Here is a 15,528-nt window from a genome sequence, read left to right as displayed (position 1 = left end):
TTAAGTTTCTCCCAGTATATTAACATACTCATGACCTATCAACTGGGTTATTTATAACCACAAAGGTGATGTTCCTGTGTATTTTATTTAACTGATAGCAAATTTCAAATCATAAGCTGAAAGTTAACATCTATGTGTATTGCTGACGGTTTGCTATATCCTGGCTAGACTTTTAAACACACGGACACTAAAGAACAGAGAAATTATTTTCACATACAGACAGGTATCCCTGTGAAAGGACGTGACTCCCTCAGTATTTGACCAGTGTTTTCATTGTATTCAAAATGAAAGCAGCATAAAGCCTTCACACTCTCCCTCAGTCTGCAAAACTTCCAAAGAAAGCCAGTGCCATGGTTCTAGAATGTGGTCACTGCCTGTCTGAAGTTCTCAGTCAAGCCTCCATCACAACTGACAGTGACAACTACAGAGAGAAACCAAGCTTAGTGAGCAAACAGAGGGCAGCTACAGCACGTTCTCTGTGCACCACTTGGGTGTCCAAAGGCTGCCAAAAATATTTAACTGCAAGGAGCCAGTTGTTCACCCCCTCACCACAGCATGAGGGCAAATTACCCCGCTGCAGCACATCCCTGGGCTCTGCCCACAGCTCAGGGAATGCACACAGTATGATTCTCATGCTCGGCTTAGCTGGACTGATAACCCATGTCATGCAAAGCCAAGGACTCCAGCAAATGGGAACTGACACAGAAAAACAAAGAAGGAGAACTAGACAAGAGCATCTGAGACCACACTTTTCAGTTTGAGTAATAGAGGTGTGATGAATATACAGTTTTTGAACCACCTAGTAACAAACATACTGTCCGTACTGCATTTTTAAATGTGCATGCACTGCAAAAACTTCTAATCAATTCCAGAATTTTAAGAGAAGGGAAAAAACCTGTACCTTCTTTCCCTTCTTGCCTACATACACCTTAAGGATCAAAACATGTAATTAAAATACCACACACACACACACACACAATATTAAATCTGGAAATGGAACACTGAAAGTTAGAAGTTGAACAAAAAGTCTGGATATTTTACTCCCCAGATTACTGTCCTCCTGTTCAACAAGCCTGTTATTAACAGAACAGCACTTCCAGGCTGAGAACTGATCGGTAGGGCACATGTACTTTGTGAAATCACAACAGAAGCAGAGTTAAAGCATAAATCTAGCAGACAGTGAAGTCCTAATCATAGTCTCCAAATTTCCGGAAATGCACTCAACTCCCAGATACTAATGTTCAGCTATTATTTCACCCTTCTTTTTATTTTTCTTCCTCTACTCTTTTTCCTGATGAGTTCTTTTCTGCCTTGCTGTCTTCCACGTTTCTTTTGTTCTAGAGGTTTTTGTATCACATGGATTAAAAACTTATTACTTAAGACAGAAAAACCCACAACTCTCACTGAAATTTCAATCAGCTTTCATTTCACTGTTCTTCGATTACATTTTTCCTCTCACATCTTGCTTGTCATGATTGCTATTTTTTTAGAACAGTGTATTCCTACAGCAAAATGCAACAATTACCCCTTCTTTCAATAAGTGGACTACATTGATTTTGTATGATTGTTATCTTAAGCACAAAAATATTTAGTTTTTGTGGTGTATTACAATTAAGAGACACTTACCTGGTTCTAGTTTTATTACTTTAATTGCTGCTAGCTCACCCGTGTTGACATTTCGAGCCTATAAAAACAAACAAAAAAAAGGATATTTAAAGAGCAGAACACAGCAACCAGCTCTGCATTCTCAACTTGATGTTCTCTGACAACACGTAGTCAAAGAGCAGCTGAGAAACACAAGGGTTGAACAAAGAGAAACCACTTGTTGGGGAACACTAGACAGCTAATTTGTACTGAGAGCTGAAGTTTTAGTCTGCTCAGGAAATTACAATGCCACACAACACTCCAAAGTTATGCAAGTCCTTGACCATGCTGTGCTTCCGTATTAAAATCTATAAACAAACCAACCACTGAGAGACTGACTGGAAAGCAGGTCTAACACTCACGGGTCTCATAGCAGGCAATTGAGGCCCAAGGGGCATCAAGGGCTGTGTCCTGCAGTATGTGACCTCTTCTAAGACTCCCACCAGGGCAGTGTAACACTTTCTGAGGATTTCACTACATGCCCCTTGGTCCTTACTCTCTGCCAGTAACAGCATCTTCCCCTTGATGCAAGGGTGCAAAAAGGCAAGCCAGCAACTAAGGAGTTAGGAAGTATTCCCCTCAAAGCGTTCCCCTTGGATACAAAGCAGCTCTGAGGCCAACTGCAGCAGCAATGACTCAGGATCTTCACTGCATTTTGTACAGGGCTCTGTCCTGCTAAGGCCTCCTTTCTACTGAGCAACCAAGGAAGTTATATTTTTAGAAAGCCATTAAGAAGCAACGTAAATTATTATAATTATGATTTCTCTTCTACAACTGTTGCATTTGACTTCTAATTGAAAACCGAGAAGCCATTTGCCCAGTGCTTTCAGATACTTCTGTGCCCCTGCACCCAGCCATGAGGAGCAGGCAGCAAAGCTGCTTCCCAGCACTCAAGCAGCAGCTCCTGAAGGATGCCCAGTTACAGCCTCTTCTCTCCCCAAGGGAGGCTTGTTACCCGTAGCTGCACTGCACTGGACCACCACTGCAGAATGCCGTGCCCCCTCTAGCCCTTACACAGGGCACAGAGGGGGACACCAGGCCTGCTTTTCCAAAGGCCAGAATTACAGAACTTACAGATGTAGCTTTTAAGCTGCTAATGGTTTCATTTAAGTCATTGTAGGAACTCAAGAACTCACACCCTTTACTGACTGGCCGTGAGACTCACCAAACACCTTTAAGGTACTGATTCTTTACATGCCAGCTTGAGACGTTGTTGTGGAACCACAAATAGAGGGAAAAATACTCCTAAGACTATAAAAAGTAGCCAAATAAATGCAGTGAGTATTCCTGTGTTTAGAGATCTACTCATCTCATTCCTAGCACAGCTGATCTCAAACCTCTCACTATTCTTTGGTGCAGCAATTCTTTGCTGCAATACTGGGAAGTACCAGCATTTCCAATAATTTGCAGGCTGAGGGTTAGTGATAGATTCCGAGACCAATGAGAATACTGTAAAAGCCAAAGAGTAGTCCCAACCTGACTGACAGTGGAAAAACCAGATAAAAAATAAATTTTGTCTAGCAGCCTTCCCTGTAAGTCATAATTTGCCCACCCCACCGATGGCAGCAATGTCTCCATTAATCACTGGTGGAAAAAAGACATTAAGAAAAGGAGTTCCTTTTATCTGTACCAGAGAATCAAGGCAACACATGAGGAAGTGGCACCACTGAAGCATGAGCTAGGATTTTTACTCCTCATTTCTTTTCTGAACACATAGCATGAAACAAACACACAGGCAAAATGTTCATGAATCAAACAAACATCAGAATTTTTTAACCTCCAAGATAAACAAGAAGAACTACTGAAACTTTAACAAAGACCTGTGATCCTCAGGGAGTCTTGTTAATACTTACAGACTTGCTTCAGGGCAATTTGTACTAATAAGATAATCAATGAGATACAACTATAGCGGATACAAATGGAGAGATCCTGAACTTACACATCCTGAGCACAGCTGCAATATGCAAGTCAAGATGGAAAAATTTCACAGGCCTCAGGGACATTTTTTTGGTTTTATTTATTTTTAACAATACTGTGTCCAACTGTCAGTAATTTGTTTCTGTGACTATGGCTCCATAGGTCATTACATTCTGTGACAAAAAAGCGAGATAGAAGGTGAGTATGAGCTAGTGACAATTTCAATCTAAATTTGATTAAAGCATGTAAGATACTCATCACAAGTCTTACGTGGCGGTGGTGCTCAAAAGAAACTATCACTAGTAGACAGGCAAATCTATAGATACATCAGAAGCAGGACATGTAGAATGCCAACCAAAGAAACAGTCCAAGCATCTGGTAGCCTTGTCAAATCTGCACTCCCCAACACCTCAGGGTTGATTCAGCACCCTCCCATTGCAAAGGGAGTTCATCTTCAACATCATGTTTTCAAAAACTCTTCAAACTGTTGTCAGGGAAGAAAAATTGTTGTGTCTTTTCACCTTCAGACTAGGCATTTCTTCCTTTCTTCAGCACCAGCAGCAGTGGGACTCTTTGGCCAGCTGGTGATTCTCTGGACCAGTATCTGCTTGAGCTTATGAAAGCCAAAAAGGAGGAACAAAACCTGATTTAACACAGGTCACCAACACTAGGCTACCCACTGCTTCAAGGCGTAGATTAAGAAGACAGGACTCCAAGTCAAGAATCCGATTAAGTTATGACTTTGCGTCCTGTTCCATTTGGGTTATCAGCACTGAAGGTGTTGTCAAGAGTAGGAATATGAATGACCTTTGTTAATCTGAGTATATAAAAATATTATGCTAATTGTAGGCACACAAGGGTTCCTTGCAAAGGCTAAGAATGAGAATGAGAATGAGGTGCCTGTGACAGGTTTTACTAGATCTCAAATACCTTTGAAATCATCAGTTGTGAAACAATTACTCATCTGAGCTCACACTTACGAGTGACTGAGAATGACTGAAGTACATAGGGTTTTCAACACCTGTTGGAGCTGGCTCCAACTCTGAATTTGGGGGTGCTTGCATACAATACCACACAGCACCTCAGGATGTGGAAGACACCACCTTGGGTTTTTATATAGGAAAAATCACACCAATCGTTTATGGGGTTTGAGACTGGAGAATCAATAATTAGTAGGTGGGTAAAGAACAATTTCAAACAAGTACTTTTGAGCCTAAAAACACAATCAAAATTTTGAAGAGGCTCACATAAGAAAACCTATATTCATTTTTTGCTTCTACTTGCACTGTAAGTACTCTAACTCCCAGCCTTTGTGATATTGAGGTTTACAGCATCCATCCCTGTTTCCAGGAACAGGATCTTTCAACCACTTCCTTCAAATGCATATTTCACTATCTCAATGGGAATGCATTACCCAGGCTTTCTAGAGGCAAAGATTAGCCCACAATGCCTGCATCTACATGCAGGTACTTTATTAAATGTGTAGACCATTTATATACGATGTGTGCTCTAAAAAATGACAGAAGAATCCTAATTCTATCAGCAGCTAAAAGAACTATACTCTTCCAGAGATCTAGATTGCCATCTGGGGAGAAGTTTCAAAAATTCTACCAACTGTGAAGTCAACTGAAGAGGCACTGCAAAATTAAACAGAAAATAATTACTAGTATCTCTGTAACAACAGCAGGATGACAGATAAAAATGTTATATAAAAAACTGCCAGCAAGCAGAAATAAAAGCTAAAAAAAATGTCAGGCTTTATTGTTACTCTATTTGCAAAAATTAATTAACAAAAATGCTTCAGAATTGTAAAGACCTTACTACTCTGAAATGGAGAACCAAAGAGCAACGGAGTGAGGCAGTACTCTGATGTGCTCTAATTGGGAAACACCAGTCAAGCAAAAGATGTGCAAATGGTGTGTGCCTGAGCAGGAGAGGAAAGAAAAAAAGGAGGAGGAAGGATAGTATTTAGCACTGCCCCTAATATATTCCACTTCATAAGAAGGAGACATCTGTGCAGCTGAACAAGTAGAGACGAAAAATCCGAGGAGATAAATCTCTTGACAAGTTTATAACTGTCCTTCAAATGGAAACTGATAATATAAAGCATATAATGCTGCAACAAAAACTAAGTCAAAAAGCAAAGTAAAACAGCAACAACAAGGGCTTCTGGTTTTGACCACTTGCTGTGTGAACTGTTGAACAAAATGATTTCTAAACAAGTTACTACTTCATGGGATAACTGGTTCCAGGGTACAAACGGGCTTCCTGAGCCTGATTAGCTCTGCTCTTCAGGAAAACACACCCAAGCAACTCCCCAGTCCTCTTGTTTCCAGCCCTACAGTCCTTCTCTTCAGCCTCTCTCAAACCCTCAGAACTCCCCTGCCTAAAAATAGTTAGCTTCCAACATTCTGGTAGAAAGTGCGATACCACAACCCAACAGAGTGATAATTTTAGAAAGCAAAGCTTTGATAAAGCTGATGTTAAACAAAAGGATCTAAAACTAAGAAAAACAAAAATCTCTGTGCAAGGTACAGACTATTGGTTAAGGAAACCACAGTCCCAGAAACTAGGCCTTGTAGTACTTACTCAGTGTAGTAAAAATGGGATGGCAAAACATCCACCTCCCTCTCTCTCTACCTGACAAGTTTCAAAAGCCAATTAACGCTGAATAGACAGAGCCTTCAAAACAGATATTTACTCCTAACAAAGTCATAAAAAGCTTCAAAAGCTGTAATGTCAATCAGGAAGAAAGAAAGACTAAAATGTCTATCCAAAAGCACACAACTGAAAGGCACAGCTTCAATATTTCAGAAGCAGCAAACTGCAGAAGAATCACCTCTGGATCACTCCAGGAAAGAGGACCAAGGGCACCCACATGCAGAGAAGAGATTTGTGTGTAGGACACTGCAAAACAGAAGTTCATCAAGACTCAGGTTCATCTGACCTGGACGCATTCTCTTCCAGCAGCACATAGAAGCTCCATCAGCAACCAGGCACTCTGAAACACGGATGTCAGCAGAAAGCAGTAACAGTCACCAGGTGTTTCCCAGACATACTCACAGAATCTTAAGTTTTCATCATGAAGCAGTTGAGCTGGTGGATACATGACTTCCCTCACCAAAACCAACTTCCCTGCCAAAGGGCTGGGAAATGGAAAAATCAGGCTTTTCTTTTTTAAAAATAAGACCTCAAGCAAAGTGCAACCCACTGAGTTCTGTGTCTTCATTTGTTATCTGGCCGAAGCCATAAATCCCAAAAAGAACTGAAATAAGGCAGACGTGGCATAACCCTTGCAGGAACAACAATCTCACTAATTATCACAGCTGTTTGAATTTCATTAAAGGGGAAAGTAAAAGAAGAGCCTTTCTTTTAGTAAGGTGCTGAAAATCTTTGGAAGGGTCCACCCGCACAAGACGAATGACCTCTGAGATGGCAAATAAAGTTCAACCTTTATTAAACCAAAGCAATATCTTTTTTTTCAAGGTATGCTGTGATATAAATTTACCACATGAACAAAAGCATTGGACCTACAATCACCTCAGAATATACTTCCAAACTCTGTGCAATTGTTACCAAAACCAAAGGTATTAGAATGGGGACAAACTGGAAACATCATAATATGGTGTCTGTCAGAAAACCCCCGTGTAGCACTTGTAATCCAAACTTTAAAAGAATGTCACAACTTACAGAGAGCTTGGAACTAAGAATGGCAACTTTTAAGAGACAGAAAAGCCTTCTTAAATGAGAGAAGGATAAATGCAGAACAAACAAAATTAAGCAGCTACCTCATTAAAGTCTAGGAATATTTCCTGCAACGAAGCACGACTGGACAGTATCCCTGTTTCACAGCCAATAAATCATAACTCTTCTTTCACACTTTGGTGACCACCTTTCACAATTAAATTCTTTGGAACAGTGAAATACAGAAGCACAAAAGACAGAAATGACCTGCACAGCAATATAATTAAAGAGATACATGAAGAACTAAGCTATTCAGATAACACTTCACTTCCTACAACAAATTTGCACCAGTGCTAATTAGAATATATACATACTGTTGACTGTGAATATTTGATAAAGAGCTAATGGCATGAACAAGTTATCCATTACCTTTCTTGTGATGAATCCATTATCATTTGCTCCAAGGCTCTCTGAAAGCTGAATTTCGGTGGGAGTGCAGCTAATTGTAAAAATACTGGCTTGAGCCAAAAATCCCACACTGGTATGTGAGTGAGTGTAAGAGCAGGACTCATGGCAGCAAGATTGTATCCATCTGACCCATACCCTCCCTCTCTCTTCCAATCTCTGTAGCTCAGTCCACACCACCAGCTCTTATGTCAAATTCAATAAGCTTCAGAATAGAGACTCTGCTTCCCTTCTTTTTAATAATTAATTTTTTAAAAAACAAAACAAACATTGAAACCATGTCCTGTTATAGCTCAGTTCAACTAAAACGGAGTAAGGGAAGTAGATGCCAGTCTGGTCTGCATTCAGCTCCTCAATGCTTTGCCAGGAAAGCAGGTTACAGAAGAGTCAGTATTTAGCAAGACTGTCAGCTTATTAGCAATAATCCCTACCTAACAGCAGAAACACCTCCCTTCACAGCTCTCCCTGCTAAGGGGGAAAAACCACAAACTACAGCCTGAAGATACCCAAGTATGTCGAGTGCTTGGAAGCACTCTGCTGAAACCCCACCACTGATGAGCTCCATCATCTCATGGCTGATTTCAACTTCACACAATTATTTCATCAACCACAAAGTTCACCTACAGGTGACAGCATGAAGGCAAATGAAAGAGGCTTTACAAAACCCCAAATACAAGATAAAGCCTAAGTTCACATGTGGATGACAGTTCAGACTATACTACTACTTCTTTGCCACATTAAAAGTAACCAGCTTTCATTGTTATTTTTGGGCTACTTTCATGCTCCACCTTGAAGACACCTTGGGCAAGACCTTGCCTCAAAATGAAACAGGCAATAATCCACACAGGAAAAAAGCATCTCTCATTTTCCCTACACTGTCTGCAACCTAATCAGAAAGCACTTACCTCCCATCTAGAAGAAATAATTATAATACCAGCCTAGTGTATATCACCTAGTCCTGGTATATCACCACCTATCTCGGCTGCCACAGGCAGATTGCAAACATTAGCAAATCCACTCTGGGGGGGGAGAGAACTTCTGTGCCTCAAAGGAAGAAGAATCACAAGCAGTGCTAAACACTGGCCACTCATAGAGCACCAAACTGAAGGCTACTGCAATGTAAGTATGATAATCATCAAGAAAACCTTCACAAATCCAATTAATAGGTTTCAGATACATATGCAATATGTATCTGAATGTGTGTCTTGCAGACTCTATGGTTAGAGGTAACGTCCTTAAAATTCATATCCATCAAAATCACATACAGAGCACTGAAAAAATCTGATTGACAAGGTATCGCAGAGTCAATGTCACAGTTAAAAACCGCACAGAAAGAGACACGCACATAAAGGCACACAGAAGAACAGTGTGCAGAAAAGCAAAAACCCAGAGCACAAGGCAACTAGGCTTGGACAAGTAAAACATCAGCACAGTACACAAACACACCAAGAAAGCTGGCAAGGTGGGGCAAGCAACACAAAACCCCCTTTCAATCAAACAACTAATAAAGCAGGGTGTTAGCACACTAAGAGCGCAATAACAAGAGGATTTAGGTCTGAAACTTCCATAACATTTAAGCGAGATGAGATTAAACGAAAATCACCCCAACCCAAACAAGACTTCATTCTAGGCACATTCACTCGGAGTGAAAGGCAGCACCAGCACCAGTTCTGTGCACCTCAAATTGTGGAATGGCTCTACATGTTTCCCTACAGTCCTGCCTACCAGTACAAGTTTCCTCAGACACATGTGTACACCCACTGATGACAAAAACAGGCCAGAAGATGCTTGGAAAGCACACAGTTCAAGCAATGCTTCCACCAGGCTGCACATGACAAACTTCAGTTCTTCCCTCTGCTCCAAGACCAATCAGGAGCAGGTAACAACCAGGGTCATCCTACCCCAGGGAGAGAACGTCACATCCCAACAGGCAAGGATTCAACCGGATACACAAATAAGAACATACACTGCAAAGTGGGGAAAAATGTCAAAGTACATTATAAAGTCCCCTAAACCCAAAACTTATGTTCAGCTGCTTTTGCCTTAGCTTTGATTTTCCTACGTTTGCTTAAGTTAGGACAGAACCCTGAAAGACTGACCCTAACCACATCAGTTTGCCCTCGGACCGCCCAGCCTCACGTTTCACACCGACACAAGCACAACACACCGGTATCGCATCCAAGACAGCGGCGGGAGCAGTAGCCGGGACGGAGGGCCCCGTTCGCCTTCAGGCACACGACTTCAAGTGGCATTTGGGGCTGGAACCGAGCGAGCAAGCTTCCCACACCCCTACAGCCCCCGGCCCGCTCTGGAAGGGACCAGACCCCCAAGCTCCGCCCGAGCCGGCACCGGCAGCAGCGGCCGAGGCCGGCATACAGGAGCAGCGGCCAGAGCGGCTGCGGGGCGGCTCCAGGGCCGCCGGAACAGAGCCAGTCCCGCACACACCCGCACCTGCCCGGCTAGGACACGGCCGGGTGGGGGCAGCGGCGGCTGGGCCGGGGCGGGGGGCAGACCCCGACAGAGGGGGGGCGGCCTCGCTGCCCTGGGGAGGGCCAGGGGACGCCACTGCGCGACGGAACTCCCCCCTCCCCAGATTTTGAAGGAGGAGGCCGGCCAGGCTGCGTGACAGCGGAACTCGCCGCAGTGGGGACAGAGGGGGACAGAGGGGGACAGAGGCGATCCCCCCCGCCGGGCCGCGGCGCTGCGCCCACCTTGTAGACGTCGCCGTAGGTGCCGCTGCCGATGCGCTGGATGAGCTCGAAGTCCTCCTGAGGGTTGCGCCGGGACAGGTCGCACACCCTCCCGCCCCCGCCGCCGCTCATGGTGCCGTCGGACGCCCCGCTCGGCCGCGACCCCCCGGGCCCGGGGCCGGGGGAGAAGGCGCGGAGCGAACGCGACGACACCGAGCGCTCACCGCCCCCCCGCCGCCCGCCCCGACAACATGGCGCCCGCCGCCGCACCGCGCACGCGCGGGACAGCGCCCGCCCCCTCTACCCCCCTTTCTCCGGAGACACCCCCGCGCCTGCGCGCCAGGAGCAGGGCCAGGTGGGGTGTCCTGCGCGTGTGCGGGGCCCGCGAGGGCATCGCCGGCGGGGGAAGAGGGGCCGCGGGTTCGGGACCGGCCGGCGCTGACCTCGGCCCGAGAAACCAGCACATCCTCCCCCAGGGCACCGCCGGCTTCCTCCGCAGCCGCGGTCCTCGAATGGGAGCCGCGGTCCGTGTGCAGACCCCGCGGGCGTAGCGCCGAGGACCCGCTAATTCCCCAGACCCCGCAGCCGGAGCCCAGGGACACCGCGGCGCTGTCCCCGTGCACCAGGGACCGACCACCTCCCTGGCCCTGGTGTCCATCCCCGGCTCTCCAGCTTGGGACGTGGCGTTTGCCCGCGCCTGGGTGCGTGGGAGCCCAGCGCTCCCCGTCCCGGTGCACAAAACTGGGAAGCCACTTGTGAAGTAAGATCCAACACGCAGGTGTACCCCCGAAATGCCAGGCAGTGTAAGGATTGCAGGAAAACTTGTTTCCAAAGTCATGAACACTGGACTTAAAAGAACATTAATCCTATTCAAACACTAGGCCTGAGGAAAGATGCGCCCCCTGCTCTTCTCAGGGCTTGTATAATTTCTGGCCCCCCCTCTGCCGGGCTTCCGCATGTCTGCGGACTTACCTTTTTCTCATGTCAAGGAGTGTTTCTCTTGAATGCAGGAGGAGAAAACATCTAAAACTCTCTCTGGGGAAAGACATGTCTTCTAGGCAGGAAAACTTTCTTAAGCAAAAAACCCTAATATCCTTGAAGTAAAATATTCCGGAAAGGGTCTTCTACACTTACACCACAGTAATCCTAGCATTGTCCAGTTGCCCACAGCCTCCAGTGGTGGATCCTGCGGGAAATCCCGGGACCCTTACTGGCTCCTGGGAGGTGTCTGCCTTTCCCCAGCGGGACTTGGGAAGCACACATTATGGATGTCCCCACATCTGCACCGTGCTGTGCATCTGCCAGTCCCCTGCATACTGACACAGCCTCTGCACACCCATCCAATGCACTCTGGTTGGGCAACATCTTCCTCTCATCTGTGGGACGGTTTCCTCTTATTTCGTAACTTTTTGGAGCATTATGCACACCCCCACAAGATGCAGCGTATGCCCTCTCTCGTCTTATACTAATGCTGCCAGTGTATAGACTTTCAGTCCCATCTTGCACACAGGTTTCCAGCACAGAGGAGGCATGTGGGTTCCTGCTCCATCCCTGTCTGTGCTTCCCACCCGCTCTGCACAGGGAACAAGCACCAGACAGCTGTGGGAACCCTTCTCTCCAGATGCATGGCCTCTGAAGTTATGTAGTGAGTGGGTCCTGGAGCACTTCTTGGGCTCTGTGCCAGTGAACCAGCCAGAGCTTTTCCTGCCACATTTCTGCTGCCAGTGACTGATGGGTGAAACAAACAGAGTGGACTGAGGGGGGAGCTTTAGGCACGAAAATGCACCATCTGCTTGCTGCCCCTGCCTGTCTTGCCAAAGATGTTGTTGTGGGTTCTTTCCTCTCCGCTGAGAAGGTGCATTGGGACAGGGGGCTGGGCATTGCCCCATTTCAATGTGTGATTACCAGAGCAGAAAAGGAGTTGAGGAGCTTGAGCTCTGGCAGGGGATGCCTGTGAAATTGCATGTTGTTGGTCGGTGTGTTTGTCCCTCCAGCCACCCTGGGCCATGCATTCCTGTCCTTGGCTTTGTTTTTATGACTTTTGCTCTCACAAGCAAAATGGTCTCAAACCTGCCAGATTCAGATTGAGATTCAGGTGTCAGTAATGTTTCCTGGCACATGACTGAGGTTTTTGGGGCACACTTTGCTGCTTTCTGCTGCGGAAGCACCGGCACAGGCAACAGGCACAGATTAGCTGGACAGAGTTCCTACAGATGCTCCAAGAGCCAATCCAGGGGGACTGGGCTCTGTGACAAGTTTAGGAGTAGCAGCAGCTCTGAGTGAGTTATAGAAGGAAATGCCAGAGAATTAGAGCTGTCCGGAAAGGCTAACAGACATCCTGCTGGGGAGAGCCGATAACCTTGTCGCCCTACTGCTCTTGCCTCTTCATTTCTATCTCATTAGAGGGGAACTGGGTTATAGTTGTTCCCATGTTATGTTCTTGCCAAGTTCTGCTTTGGTAGAAATGGTTATGAATGAAGCAAGCAGGATTTTTTTCCCCCTTAAATCTTGCTTTCTATCCATGGCAGCTGCCCACTCTTCCTCTGCTCTTCTAAAAACACCCTGGGAGCGTCTGTGTCCCTTCTCTTTGGTAAGGAGAAACAGATGGAGCTGTGAGATGTGCCTTCCACTACCTTCAGAAACAGGTCAGATCAAATTAGTGTCAGGCATAATTTGCTTTCCCAAAGCCTTGAGAAGACTTCTCTTGCTTTCTTTTTTTTCCTCCTATTCCTTAGCCATGGCTATGGTAGGACAGTCAAGCCATATGCTGCAAAGAGGCAGACTGGGCTCCTCTTCAACACCGCTCAGGAAGGTCAAATTAATTCAATAAAACTGCTTTTGGGTGTTAAATGTTATTATGAGAGTTCAGTCAATGCCAATTACTTTAAGAGTTCTGGTTCCTTCAGGGATCACAAGCCCCAGCTGCAGTCAGTGACACCCCACAGGAACAAAAAATATCCTGCTGACGCTGGATGCCTTGTTGTTTCCAGCTGTGCTTATGACATCCTGTTGCTAAGGCTCCTGCTGCTGCTACTTAGATCCAAAATGCCACTTTGTGCTCTACAGCCCTAAATCCTGGCCACTGCTTGAAGTGGGAGCTCTGGTTCTTCAGCCATCATGTGTTGGCAGACTGCACATGGCTCCAGGTGACACCAAAGCAATTTGTCACAGTTGGAGACCTCTTCCCACCTCTCTGGCATCTTTCTGTGCCAGACTAAATGGCAAGGTGCTGCATATGCTGGTGCTGTGGAGGGAAGGTGGCCTGTCCCTTTCACTTATGGGATTGGAGCTGCTGTGAGAGGGAAGGTGTCCTTACAGGTGCCTGTTTGAGCCAGGTGGGATCAGACATGGAGGCAGACAAGTTCTTTCTGGAATGCTGAAGGCTGCCTTGGTCAAGGTAAGGACTGCACTTTTTGTCAGTCCCAGGGCAGGTTGGTTGTGCCCCAAAAGAAGTGTATGAAGGAAAGTATAAATTTAGAGGACCCAGTTGGCTCCAGATGTGGGAGGTCCACATACACAAGCCCCATAGCCCTGTTGCAGTCACTCCTGATATCCAGAGGAAAGAGCCAAGCCTCACACTTTCAGGGGTTATTCTAAAACTGTAATAAAGCAACAGTACATCCTGGACATTTTTCCCCTCCTCTCAAACATGAGGCTTTTAGGTTGTACTTCACAGAAAAAAAGAAAATAAAACTTTCCAGCGTGATGTCAGCAATCTGAAGACTTGGCTTCTTCTATGCTTTCTTCCGCTTTTAACAGTTCTCCAAAGCAGCTGTCCATTCCCCAGCCCCTCCTGACCTCAGACAGCATATCCTTGGTACCACTTCCTTGCAGCATCTCATATCTGCTCCTGTCTGTTCTGGAACAGCTTTTTGCTGTTTGCTTCCCATTCAGCTGAGCAAGCTCAGCTCCACTTTCTGAAGCACCCAGCACCCTTGCTCAAGAAGGGACACCCATGCAGGATGAGACCCTTTGCACTGTATGCCTGATTTGTTTGTAAGCAGCTGCACTGCCTTTTAAGAGCCTTTTAGAGGAGCCACCTCTATGGTGTCACGCTGAAGACCAAGGTGCCAGCAGTGACAGCTCATGCTGGCATTTGCTCTGCAAAGAACACGGAAGGCAAAAATGGCTTTTTTTAGCTAACTGGTGCCCCAGGGCAGCAATGGCTGCAGGGGCAAGGGAGGGCACATCCCCATGGCATTTGCCAGATGGTGGCCCCTTGGGGATACCAGTTGGTGGTGCAGCATGTGGCAACTGGAATCCAGACAGATCCCTGCACCACTTTTTCCTTTCTTTATTAACCCTGCTCCACTCTTGCAAAAACAAAAGCCTGCGTGAGATCCACCCTGACTCCTGCCTCCTTCCCTCTCTGCTGCAAATTCCATATTTCAGCCAGCACTGCCACTAAGAAATCAGGCTCCCATGTAATAGGTAATGTTTTATGAGTGCTACTGGCCATTGGTGCATTGGCCATTGGTGCTGGTGGATCCAGGACATGAGTACTGCAAGAAGCTGAGCAGAGCTGATTACTCAGAGAAGAAAGAGTGGGCATGAGCTGAGCAGATGGTAAAAGGATGGGGACCAGGAGGGCAGGTGACAGGGACTAGCTGCAGGGGGTAATTCCTAGCACTGGAAGGAAAGACTGGTGCTGGGTTTGGTTACATGGTGTGGGAGCGCCTCTTCCTCTCCATCTGGTGTTGCTCAGAGATACACTGCTGTCAAGTACCACTTTTCCCAGCCAGTACACTTGCACGACCATCCCTTCAACCTGATGAAGATGATGATCCGCCAGGATGAATGGTGTCTGCTTCTGTCTCAGTTTAATGAGACTGAAGTGTTTTGCTAAGGAAGATGACTTATGAGGAAGACCAAGCTCCTCCCTCTAAGCAACTGTAAATCCAAAAATAAGAGGCTCCAGTTGAGGAAATATGGAGAAAGAAAAGATAACAGCCCTTTAGTAAAGGATATATGTGTACAGGCAGAACAACAAAAGAACACAAAACCAACTAAACACTAATCCTGTACCCAAAGTCCCCTCCAAAAAACCCCGTTCAGTACTTTCCGCCTTTTGGCGCAATTCTAACCAGGGCCAGCAGGGGGCGCTGTTGGATCACTGGAGGAGCAGAGC

The 15,528-nt window shown here is 46.1% G+C and overlaps 1 protein-coding gene across 5 annotated transcripts in view; it reads right to left on the bottom strand.

Moving 5' to 3' along the window:
- Positions 1 to 10,640, bottom strand: part of MAP4K3 (mitogen-activated protein kinase kinase kinase kinase 3) — a 76,372-nt gene extending 65,732 nt beyond the window's left edge. For 4 of the 5 annotated variants that reach the window (XM_017818857.1, XM_017818858.1, XM_017818859.1 and 1 more), the window contains exons 1-2: positions 10,422 to 10,552; positions 1,627 to 1,684 (exon numbers count right to left, since the gene is read on the bottom strand). In XM_017818857.1, coding sequence (XP_017674346.1) covers positions 1,627 to 1,684; positions 10,422 to 10,532 — 169 coding nt within the window. In that variant the 5' untranslated portion in view covers positions 10,533 to 10,552. Of the gene's footprint in view, positions 1 to 1,626; positions 1,685 to 10,421 lie in introns of all 5 variants that reach the window. The other variant, XM_017818860.1, reaches the window with a different exon arrangement.
- Positions 10,641 to 15,528: the final 4,888 nt, after the last annotated feature.

The sequence above is a fragment of the Lepidothrix coronata genome, unplaced genomic scaffold, assembly GCF_001604755.1.
Source record: "Lepidothrix coronata isolate B3197 unplaced genomic scaffold, Lepidothrix_coronata-1.0 Scaffold71, whole genome shotgun sequence".
Classification (NCBI taxonomy): Eukaryota; Metazoa; Chordata; class Aves; order Passeriformes; family Pipridae; genus Lepidothrix; species Lepidothrix coronata.
Note: the sequence above shows the minus strand (reverse complement) of the source record. Positions and strands in the feature narration are given on the sequence as shown.